Raw genomic sequence first — 12542 nt, forward strand, 5'->3', positions numbered from 1 at the left:
AGGGAATCGGTGACCAGGGATTCAGACAGAACAATAACTGTGCATCAAGAGACAGGTGTTTTTCTTTGAGAAGGACGCAGCTGACGTTCGCACATGCGTTTAGTCCAAGTGTATTCCCCTGCGTTCATAACTGGCCATCTAGATTGGCTTCACAGAGTTGAAATATGCTCTGGAGAAGTAGTCCCTTTGCTTTTGGAGACTATTCTGGAGGAAATGTGTTGCGTACTTTGGCATTAGTGATCTGTTAACACCTCTCTTGAGTTGCTCCAGGCTCTCTGGTGGTTAGATTCTCTGTCCCACCCCTGTCTTAGTCTCTAGCAGAGTGAAGTGAATTTTCCACTGCAGCTCACATCTTGATTCATGTCAAAGAAAAGCATTGCTTCAATTGCAAACCAGTGGTTTACAATACATGCCTTTTATTTTGTGTCTTTTCATCTCCGTGAGCAATGGGAAATGGCCTTACACTGGAATGGAAGCGTCTTTGTATCCGTAACAAAGTAACTCAGTTGCCTGCCATATTCAGTAATGATGGGGTGATAAACAATGGTATTTAATGGGGAGAAGCTATGGACATTGGTATCTGCCTTATACAGAGTCAGAAGACACCATGGATTGAATCCGGGACCTTCTGCATGCAGATGCTCTGCCACTGATCTCCGGCAGGTAGACAGGGGTGCTTCTTGAGTCAACTTTGTCACTAGAGCTCAACTCAGCCAGACCATGTGACCTGAGGAACCAGTGCAAACCTGACTGGCTCTGTAAAGCTGATGTTGTCCCAGGCTTGAGTCCTCAGTCTGAGCAACTTCTGCCTTCTAGCCACATAGACAGAAGCACACATCCCATCCCCAATCCAGAACCTCCCCACCTTTGATCCCATCTCCAACCTCTGGCCCTTTTGTTCCTGATCTGCTTTCTCCAGAAACAGACCCCCCCCTCCCCGCCATCTGCAACATGTGTTGGAGCACTGCTAAGGGCTGACAGTGGTATAGATGTGGCCTTTGATCTACGTTTAATTGGTGTCGGAAAGGACCAGATGGAAACAAAGGAAGGGTTGGTTCTAATTGGAAACCCACAGCATGAGATAGCCAGCTAACAAAAGGTTGTGGCTGCTCCCCCTCCATTTGCTGTCTAGATGGTAAGTGGCTTCCTCCCACCCCCTTCCTCCCACCCTGAGCCCAAGAGCCCCTCTGTTGCTCCGGCTGTTCATGCGCTTGGCACTCTTTTGCCACACGCGACTAGCACGGAGGATGCTTTCAAGAATGTCAGCATTTGCAAACCTTTCTGTGTGTTACATCGCTAAGCAACTTTTAGAAACACTTGCCCCCACTCTTCTTGCCATCTGGGAGAAGAGGCTGGTCTAGGAAGCCATGCCAGGGGGAGATGGAGTAGGAGGCCACGTTGTATTGGGTTGGGGGGGGTGGAGTAGAGAGGGTGATGCAAACAGTGGATAAATGTGAGAATTGGCAGGATATGGACAGCCTTTTTAAAAATTTAACAAAAATTATGCATGGTGACCGTGACGATGCATTCTGGAGCAGTCCCCAGGTGGTCGTGTTTTGTTTTGTTTTTTGCAGATTTGAATCACTCTTGTCTCAAGTGTGGCATAAAGCCGGTTTCCTATGGTTGTTCATGCCAAAGTAATCTAAGCAGCCCCTTGGGTTCTCACTCTTGTGTCAGGACTTAGGCAGGCACAGATTCTCTGCTTCTAATGCTACCATTGTTGCTGGTTGGATACTAACAGCTTAAGCTTGAGGTCCCTTGCTTGTGACCTAGGCAGACTGTAATTGAGAGAAGCCACTGGGTAATTCCTATAAACTTCCAGATTGACTGGCATGTGTCTGCCTCTGCTCTGGTTGCTTGTCGCCTTCCCAGCTGTGGGGGCTGGATGCTGTAGTGGGAGTGAGAGGAGACCTTAACCTTCATGTCTGATTTTTAAACCTTCTTCAGGGCAGGTACTTAAGTTAATTTTATTTGTACTGAAGTGAAACTGTACACATTGATCCTCCATTGCAATTTATCATAGGCAGCTGCCATATGTGGAGTTGGCGCTCCGGTCTATCTAGTTCAGTTTTGTCTACACTGACTGGCAGTGGCTCTACAGAATCTTTCCCAGCCTTACCTGAAGGTGTCAAGGATTGCACTGGGGTCCTTTTTTGCATGCCATACTTCACTGACAGGCCCAGCGCCTCCTTCGTTCATACCAGTTGCTCTTGTTCACAAATGCACATGAATGGTACCATAGGAAAATACTGGAGCCCATAGTGAACATAAGCAGCAATGAGAACGGGAGCAGAAGTGGCTAAAGTGCAGTGTGTGATGTGGCTACCACTTGATATGGTGTGATGTTAACCCTTCATTTAAAAACAAAAATATCCCAGAGCATCTGTCCAACAGTGAACTTTAAACTAAAAACCAAATAAAAATCCCTGCTATTAAACAATCTTGACCATGAAACAAAACCACAGCAGAAATCTTAACAGAAAACCAAGCTGCATCACTCTGGCTTAGAGATGTGTGTTTTTCACGCCATGCCCGACACTCATTAAGGAGGAAAACAACTGCAGCTCTCAGAAGAGACAGTTCCACAATTGGGGTGCCACAACTGAAAAGGACCTTCCATGCTTTGCCAATGCATGAGCTTTGCTTATGCTCATCAGTAGGATAATGTGGATGGTGTCTTCTGCAGATCTTGAAGCACGGGCTAGCAGAAAATGGGAGAAGAATTGCTGCAAGTATGCTCTTTGGGATCAAAGCACAGCCACTGGCTTTGTTGTTGTTGTGACAAGAAGAAGGGACATGAGCATTGGGCTTGTGTGCTTCCCAGGTCCTTTGTGTGTGATATGAGGAAGTTTAAAGCATTTGTTTACCACTTAGAACAAACCAGTTTCCTGCTTCTTCATAACATTGAGGAACTAGGCACTGCCATCAGGATTCACAAGTGACGTTCTGTGCTCCAGAAGCCAGCCTGGGACCTAAAAGTTCATTTTACCCATTTATTTTTCACTCTCCTCCTTCCACCCCACCCCACCCATGCCCAAGGAGTGCAGAGCAACATACTGGGCTCACTGGTTCTACATACGGACCAACTGATGCTGTAGGAACAAGAATATAGGAAGATACCCTGTTCCAGGTCCATCAACTTACCCACCCAGCCCATTATGGTTTGTCTCTTAACTGGCAGCAGCTCTCCAGGGTCTCAGGCAGAGGGGGGTCTTTCCCATCACCAGCTACCAGACCCTTTTAACCAAGCATGGGACACCTTCTGCATGCAACAAACTTGCCTTTTCACTGAGCTTTGCTCCCTTGCATGTTGAATGGCCTTCTGTGTGTGCCAGAGCCATAAGCCCCTTTGTGTTTTGCTTTGTTTCAAATGGGTGCTTCTTTGTCATGTGACCTGTTATACTCCTCATGGGGCATGGAAAAGAAAAGAAACCTCAGCAATATGCTTAAAACACACTACTCTCCTACAGTTTTTGATTTTGTGTATATCCAGAAATGGGAGCTGAGTGACTCCAAGTCATACTTTTTTGCCCATCTATTCCAGCACTGTTCTTTTCAGCCTCACTATATCTCTTGCTGTCTGCATCCACCCTAGCCCCCAAATCTGCAGTGGTGTCCCAGGGCAGGGCTGTTACCAATCGGGACACTTCCTTAAGCCCAGAGGCAAATTAATAAGCATCCCTGGTTGCCGAAATAAACTGGCATCTCCTCCTGAGCTTCTAATACCCGCAGAGAAGCCATGGCTCTTTTTAAAGCACACACACCGCAGAATGCTTGCCTCTTAACAATGATATTCTCAGTAGAAGTATTTCTGTGAAACGCTTTAGAAGAGTGATGGAAAGAACAGAATAAACCCAGTTGCTGCAGCAACATGTTTTCCAATGCCTGTTTTTGGGCTGCCCGTGCAGTCATTCTCTCTCTCTCTCTCTCTCTCTCTCTCTCTCTCTCTCTCTCTCTTCCTCCCCCTCTATTTTGGATACTAGTTGCTAAGGGTGTAAAAAAGAGAGAGTGGCAGAATTTGAGTCTCTGGATCCATCTGGGATTTGAGGTTGGCTCAGATAAATTTAGAGCTATAGTAGCACTTTGTTCCGCGCAAGCCACCGCTTGTCAGCTGGCAGCACCAGGAACTCAACCGACTGCCACACAAAACACACACATAAGTGTACGGATTTTCATTTGCAGCCAAGGCAGTTGAGTGAAGTGGCTTCAAAGCTTTGGGAATGGAGAAGGGAAGGCTTGCTAGCCCTCAGTATCCTGTGGCACTTGCGCCCACAAGACAAAAATCCACACCAACTTATATCCCCTCACTTCCTTCCAATGTTTTTGAAAAAACTATACATCCACAATTATGTCTTTTGTCAGTGCTTGTTCTCGGAGTCTTGCCTTGCCCTGATGGCTGCCACAGATTGGTAGATGCCTTGTTACTTCCCTTGTTACTACCTTTGTAAGCCAACCTCCCATTTCAGTTTGGCCCTGGTTGGTTTCTTTCTTTCTTTTTGTATCCCAGCATTATGTCGCCTGACATTCTCACATTGGCACACCTCTCTCTCCCGCTTGCAAGCCCTTTGCACTGTTTGCCATTGTTGGCTCTCTTGCCACTGACCCACCAATTGTAAGATCTTGGTCAGCAACTAATTGTTAACAGGGGCTGCATTTGTATGGCCTGGCACCAAAGAAGCCTTCCAAGGCTGCTTCCGAGTGTCTTAACCCTCCCACTTTTATTGATAAAATAATATCAATAAATAAAATGGATCAAAAGGCAGTGTGGTGGACAGTCTAATAGAGCATAACAGCACCCAGAAATTACACATTCTGGAATTCAGGGGGGAAAGGTTTTTGCCAACTATCTATAAGCCACACAATAAGTTTTGTTTCCAGGGCATCTGTATGCAGAAGTAGCCTACTCTGATGACACCATCACCATAAAAGCCATACTTTTTTGTTGTCGTTTTTTTCTGGTCTCCCTTTTTTTATTTATAGCATTTATATCTTGCCCTTTAGCTGAAAAGGCTCTCAGTATGACTTACAAACATCAGTACCCAGGTGGCCCCTGTTCTCAGGCTCACAATCTAAAAAGACATGTTGCATGAGGAAAAAGGAAGGGGAGAGAGGAGGAAAGAGCACAGGCTCAAGTGCTCAAAATTGCAGCCAAAGTCAGTGGTTTGCTTCTCCCTCCCGTTCTATCTCATCTTCCTTCAGAGGCTGCCAGCCATAGCATTTACAGGATTTCAGCAGGAAGTTACAGAACATGCACTGATCGGAATGAAAGCAATATGCAATACCCCAAAACTTTTGCGGGTGCAGGTGGTATTGAATGTGGGAATCACAAATAACCATCCCAATCCCAGCATAAGCACAAATCACCATGAATGCATTTTTAAAAAGGTTATTGGGGGGAGGGGGAGGTTTATGCTATCAGAGGTGTCCATAACTCTCAACTCTCCCCAAACTCTGTTCTGTTTACAGGCCATTTTTGTTTATTTAAAAGCATTTGAAGGTAAAGGGACCCCTGACCATTAGGTCCAGTCGTGACCGACTCTGGGGTTGCGCGCTCATCTCGCATTATTGGCCGAGGGAGCCGGCATATAGCTTCCAGGTCATGTGGCCAGCATGACAAAGCCGCTTCTGGCAAACCAGAGCAGCACATGGAAATGCCGTTTACCTTCCCGCTGTAGCGGTTCCTATTTATTTACTTGCATTTTGACTTGCTTTCGAACTGCTAGGTTGGCAGGAGCTGGGACCAAGCAACGGGAGCTCACCCCGTCACAGGGATTCGAACCACCGACCTTCTGATCAGCAAGCCCTAGACTCAGTGATTTAACCCACAGCGCCACCTGGGTCCCTTTTTAAAAGCATTTATAAACTAAGAATTTAAAAAATTCTAAGCAGTGCACAGCACATGAAACAAAACAGAAATTCAAACACATAAATCAGGGTTCAATCCTACGGGTCATGGAGAGGCTGGGTAAAAGGACACATGTGATGCTACTGGTGGTTGCTGCTTCACATGTGGCAGAAGGAAGGGCATTCCATAGTACAGGGGCAATAGCAGAAAATGCCTGTTTTCAGGTCACTGGTATGATACTGAAATCCTGGGCTGCTGTTCTGACTGCCCTCCCCCAGTCCTTGCTGCCTTGCCTCTAACCCTCCACACATTCACATCAATTTTGGAATAGTGTTTCTAAAGACGCCCCCAAGGGCCACCCGCTCTGCTATTGCGCCTGGCTTAATCCCTTCTTTCTGTAGTCACCCATGTTGCAGTCTAAAATTGAAACCAACGCATATCTTCTCTCTCTCTCTCTCTCTCTCTCTCTGTTTTCTTTTTCTCCTATTTGAAGGGACAGTGGAGAAATGACACATTCAACGGACAGGGCTCTATAATCCATTGTTCAGGTGTCATCTATGATGGACTGTGGCTCAATGGCTACCCTGTTGGTATGTACTTTGATTATGCAACCAGGTTCGTAATGAGACTTCCGCATAATGCCCTTCCTTTCAGCCTATTGATGCATACAGTTGAGCCGCAGTGCTGGCATCGTTTTTATCCCTGGGACGTGCCACTCATAAAGAGCAAAGGCACTAGTGAGCCCTTTGCATGGAGGCTTCTGGCAGGAGGGGTAGAAATCCATTAATGGAATGGAATGAGAAGCCACAACATGAAAATGCTGCATGGGGGGGGGGGGGGTATTTTTTTAAAAAAAAATGTTTCTGAAGAAATCTTCCTCTTTTCCCTGCTGCATAATTTGTGTGCTGTAGCTATATTGGTGTTTGGCCCAGTGGTGGCTTGTCCATTATGGCATATGGGGCATTGCCTCACCAACCTCAACCTACCTTCAGTTGGCTCCCACCTGCCTGCCTTCTTCCTTACAACCAATCCAAGAGGTGACACTGCCTCTGTCATTGGCTCTGGCTCCACCTACTGTTGGTCTCCCTGTCTTCTGCCCCACCAGCATGTGTGGGAAAAGTGCTGGCTTCCAAGTGGGTGTGAATAATGTGTGCACATATTTAAATTCAAGAGAGAGGTGGATGAAAGTATTGGTTCCAGTATTATATGAATGTTAGGGATTCTGGAGTTTGGATTGGGAACTACAGGGTTTCAGATTGGAGCAACCATGGCTTCTTAGGATCAGGTCTTCTTCAGGTGCAGAAGGCCAGTGTCAGCTCTTATAGGGTGAAGTCTCCAGAATGGTCTGGCGTGATATGAATTGCCTGGCATTCTCCCTTTGCAGAGCAGCACATTCCCATCGCCTTGGAAGCCTTGAGCCAGAGAACACAACCTGGATTCTGGCACAGCTGATGGGGAGGCTAAGCGGGGGGTTCAGATTGTGCTGGTCTGTTGAATGAACTTGTACTCAGGGTTGAAGGGCTCACTGAACCTAGGTCTGAATCCTAAGTGATCCTGAAATCATCCCCACCACTCAGGGAAAAGTGGTAGCTCACTGGTAGATCACATGCTTTGTATGCAGAAGGTTCCCAGTTCCAGGTAGGGTGGCAAAGACCTCTGTCTCAGATCCTCTAGAGCAGGCATGTCAAACCTGCGGCCCTCCAGATGTTTTGGCCTACAACTCCCATGATCCCTAGCTAGCAGGACCAATGGTTGGGGAAGATGGGAATTGTAGTCCAAAACATCTGGAGGGCCGCAGGTTTGACATGCCTGCTCTAGAGCTACCACTGATCAGAAGAGCCAATACTGACCTCGATGTACCAAGAGTCTAGGGGTTGTATCAATTTATGTTATACTCATTGCCCCAGTGAAATGAATGAACCTAAGTTAGTCACTTCTGCTAACTTCAAGGGATCTACTCAGCAGGACTAGAATTGGATACAACACACTGATCTGATTTCAGCTTCCTATGCCTATGTGTGTTCCAGGGTAGTAGTAAACTAAATTTTACTCAGAGTAGACACATTGAAATGAATAAATATGACTAAGTTAGGTCCATTAATTTCAGTAAGTCTACTTTGAATAAAAGGTAAGTTGAACACCACTCCCAGTTTGGTTTTTCAGCAAACTGACTAACCGAGATATGTTGAATGTTTGCAGGACAAGCAAAGAAGATTGTGATTATGGGACCAGAGGTTACTGAGATAGTGCAAGGGTCTTCCCATACATTTCAAGTCCAGCTGGAAAACGAGAAAGGAGAGATTTGTGAAAGTAAGAACTTTTTTATTTAACTAAGGTAAGTTCTACTCAGAGTAGACCTGTTGAAATTAATGGACCTAACTTAGACATTAACTTCAGTAGGTCTGCTCTGAGTACACCTAGCATGGGATACAACCCAATGTTGTGCTGTGTAAAAGACTTATCACAATCTTGAACAGAAATCCAAAAACCAAGGACCCAGCATTCTTTACTTTAAAAAGGAAAAAAGAATGATGGGGATATTTAATCATTTATGTACAGCTTAATGCCAAAATAGGCTTCTAAGCGGTTTATAAAGTATAGTACATGTACTGACATACATACTAGTGCATAACAATTGTGTTAAATTTTGTTATCAGGCTTTTAAAGGGCCTTGGATCGAAAGGCAGTTTGCGTACTGTTTCTTTTGCATAAACTGTAATCACACACACACAAACATACCAGAAAGCAGGTTGAGACTGGGTAGATATCTAAAAATACAAATGTGTAAACTGAAAAGCTTTTCAAGTGTAGATTCTGTCAAAATTCGTCTTGAGGCATATCTACACTACAAATGTGGGCAAATATCAACTGGTTTAATTGCCATGACTTTCAACCCAAGAACCCTGAAAATTGTAGTTTTGTGCATGAGCCCCAATCCCTCCCAGGGAACTACAGTTCCTGGGGTTACTTTGCTGGGATTTATGACCACAGCAGATGGTGGAGATGATCTAACCCTCCTCCTCAGTGGATGGATTCAATATGGGTTGTAATGTCCATACACAGACACACTTGTTAAGGGTTAGGTGGTTCAGGGCCAAGATAACCCTTATGAGACTGTGTACGCACTGTGCATTTAAAGCTCATGACTTCTCAAAAAGAATCCTAGGAACTGTTGTTTGTTAAGTTTCCTGGAAACTGTAGCCCTGTGAGGGGTAAACCACAGTTCCCATGATTCTTTGGTGGAAGCAATGTACTTTAAATGTATGGTGTATGTGCTCAGGCTAATTCTCTTTTTATGAATACAGTACTGGTTCCCATTTATCACTTATCTTAGAGGCTTATGGTGATGATGATGTCTACTGTTCATCAGCAAAAATACACCTCCCTTTATTAGAAACTCCTCTCCCCCCTCCTTCCCCCCTTTTTTTTGTTCCAGTTGCTTTTGTTCTTTGGCCTCTCCAGCCAAGCTTCATGTTATCGTTTGCCTCTTAGTCCCAGAAAACCATGTTTAGTTCTGATTCACATAGTTCTCTTTCGTTTTTATTGGCATCTTAGCTCTTTGTATGTTCTCATTTATTGCTTCAGACTATTACAAAGGCAAAACTTTTCAATACGAACCTCTGACCAAAAAGAAAAAGGTGGGGGGCGAGAGAAGGAGGGAGGCTTTCTGTTAACAACAGAAAAATCATTTGTGTGCTTTGTATCTTTCCGATTTGGATTACTCTGAAGAAGTAAAGGCCACCTGCTGAACATTGTAATTAAATGAATATGACTAAGTACATTTTCCAGAAATGATGACAATTCTGTTGACTGTGGGCTTGTGTATGTGTGTTTTCAGAGCTGGAAGGGTGCTAAGTTACAATGCATTGTCTGGAACGTATGCCCACCTTCGTGCCTAGCATCACAGTTTGAATTAAAACACCTACTTCTTTCTTCTTAATGGGTAATCTGAAGTAACAGGACAATTATTACAATAGCGCAGCCTTCACCAGCCTGATTCCCGGCAGTGCAGAATGGGGTTGATGGAAGTGCTAGTCCAAAGCCATCTGGAGGGCATAAGGCTGGCAAAGGCTTCAGCAGCGGGACATCTACAAATAGAATTGGAGTGTTGGAAGGGATCCAGAGGGTCATCTAACCCACCTCCACCCCCGAAATGCAGGAATCTCAACACATGGTCCCCCATCCAGTTTGAAACCATACTGGACCTTGCTACCATCCTCTGCCATGTGAACCTGCCCAAACTTTGGGGTCACATTCAGACTCTCTGTATTCCTCATGCCATCTGAAGTTAGGTGAAAGGTGACCGGGTAGAAGACCATCTCAGACTCCATCTGCAGAATGACCTCCCTAGGGAACAGAGGAAGCTGCCGTAGAGAGTAGTTTGCCGAATACAGTGCCACCTGTAGGAAGTAAGGGGGACATCACAGGAACATAGGAAGCTGCCTTAAAACCAGGTTAGACTATTTTGTCAATCTTGTCCAGTATTCTAACTGAAAGTTCCTGGGTCTTAGTCTGAAAGGGGAACATTTCCACCACCTGTTGTTTGGTCTTTCCAACTGGAGATGCTCAGCCACTGAGCTAGGCTCCCTCCCCAAGGATGTTGATCTTAAACCTTCGTGCTTAGTCTTACTGTGGAAGGTGGGCCTTCCTTCGAGGCATACTTACTGATTCAGTTGACGTACCACTGTTGGAATGGAATCAGTTCAGCACCACCATCCTGGTGAACACCGGCAGCTACGGACATCTCTCCTTGCTGTCCCAGATTGATATTCAGTGCTAATAGGAAGCTGTCTTATACTGCATCTGACCATTGGTCTGGCCAGCTAAGTATTATCTACACTGACTCTTCAGGTTTTCAGGCAGGGATAATTCCCAGCCTTACCTCCTAGAGAGTCTAGGAATTGAAACTCGCACCTTCAGCATACAAAGAAGTTGCTCTACCACTGTCCTAAAGCCCTTCCCCTGGCACCCTCTTTAAGATAATTTTAGAGCCAGAGAAAGGTCAGGGCCTTGGGAAGAGCTCTTCCTCCTTGCCTTTTCTCCATCTTTTATCACTCCACTCTTAGATCTTGATACATCTGTGCCAGTGATCTTTGCTCCTCAAGCTCCACCACCCTTCAAAGCTCTGCTGATTCCTCAAAAGACTCAACCCTTTCTCTCTGTCCTGTATGCTTGGAACAGCCTCCCAGAATACCTACATGATGCCACTTCTCTTATTTCCTTCAAATTCCTTCCTAAAACCCACCTTTTCTGTGAAGCCTTTGGCACAAGCTCCTGGGTCCCATGCCCTACTGTGACAGAGGATAAGGCTAGTAATGGATAGCCAATAGGTTGTCGGAAGGAATATGTGTGTGGGGAGAGTGGGGTTGTGCTTGTGTTTTTCTTGTGGCTTGTCACATATGTACAATATATACAGATATATGCAACCTGAGCATACGATGGAGGGACTCACAACATTAGCATCCCAACAGGTTGGGTTGCCCCATTTGGTTTCCAGGGGAGCCCCCAAAGTCCAGTACAGAGTCGGCATGTTTCTCTCTCCAGCTTTCAGCAGCCACCCTTACAGCTTAAACACACAATAATTTGGCTATTGTTCTCCTACATACCTCAAGTGAGGTGGGTGGGAGAAAGGCCCACCCATTTGTTCCTATGGCACAGAGCAACTTCTTTTGATATGTTAAATCATGGTGCTAGCCAGCCAAAGTCATTCTCTTGACAAAGGAACTGGTTTGGCAGGCTTTCTCTTACACATTCTGCCCTCACAGCTTACAGGACCTCTATAATTGGAAGGAACCCAGGATATAATCCCCACTGACCCTCCAAACTCATGACAATACATATTTAAATACAAATGTTCACGCAGATTAAAAATAATGATTCCTAGGTGAATGCGGAAAGAGGACAGAACCACCAAATGAAACACATGCAGGTGTCCCCTTTCTCACTCTGTTCTGTGTGCAGATCAACAGTTAACACTGCAGGTGCCTGCAGAGAAAATAACTAAATAATCGTTTTATTTGCCCTCTGCTCTTTTTTCCTTGATAGGTGAGAGTGGTCGACTGCTGGAGATCAGTGCTGGTATCCAAGCAGGCCAGTTTTCTGAAAGTTTAAAAACCAATTCATATGAGTTCCTTGAGCAAACTGGGAGGCAGCCAATCAAAAGCTCTTTGTAAGTAACATGGGGAAGAATTCATTCCGTTCATTCTTGTGACCCTAGACTCGTGTTATGGAGAAGCAACACGCTGAACAGCTCAAAGTGCTTCCTCGACGTGCTTTGGCTTCTCTTGAGCACATTCCAGGTCCCAAGTAATCCTCAACAACTAGCTGGATCTGGTTAAAATTCATGGGATAAGGCGTGTGGAACACTGATAGGAATGGATGAATTTGTCAGTTTTGTTTCTCGCAGTTTCTCATTTTTCCAATCTCAAGTTTGTATGCCACATTTCTGCGTCAGTTTGTGGGTTTTGGGGTTTTGTTTTTTTTAACTCATTAAAATTTGTCAGCGGTTCCTTGTGCATTTCTCCTGATCCCCCCCCCCAAACATGCATTCTTTATGTTACTTTCATTAATGTATGCACATTTATCCGCATCACCCTCTTATATACACATTCTAGGATGCATTTTTTTTGGTTGGAGAACTGCATTTCAGAATTAGGAGAAGTGTAAATTTTGAAAGATGACTATGTTTTAGTTCCCA

General features: G+C 45.1%; 1 protein-coding gene across 4 annotated transcripts in view; it reads left to right on the forward strand.

The window, feature by feature from the left end:
* Positions 1 to 12542, forward strand: part of MORN1 (MORN repeat containing 1) — a 116562-nt gene that overhangs the window by 27258 nt on the left and 76762 nt on the right. For all 4 annotated transcript variants that reach the window (XM_035119527.2, XM_035119528.2, XM_060276186.1 and 1 more), the window contains 3 exons: positions 6339 to 6435; positions 8045 to 8155; positions 11891 to 12014. In XM_035119527.2, the coding sequence (XP_034975418.2) occupies positions 6339 to 6435; positions 8045 to 8155; positions 11891 to 12014 (332 nt within the window). The remainder of the gene's footprint in view (positions 1 to 6338; positions 6436 to 8044; positions 8156 to 11890; positions 12015 to 12542) is intronic.

Source organism: Zootoca vivipara, chromosome 6, assembly GCF_963506605.1.
Source record: "Zootoca vivipara chromosome 6, rZooViv1.1, whole genome shotgun sequence".
Lineage (NCBI taxonomy): Eukaryota > Metazoa > Chordata > Lepidosauria > Squamata > Lacertidae > Zootoca > Zootoca vivipara.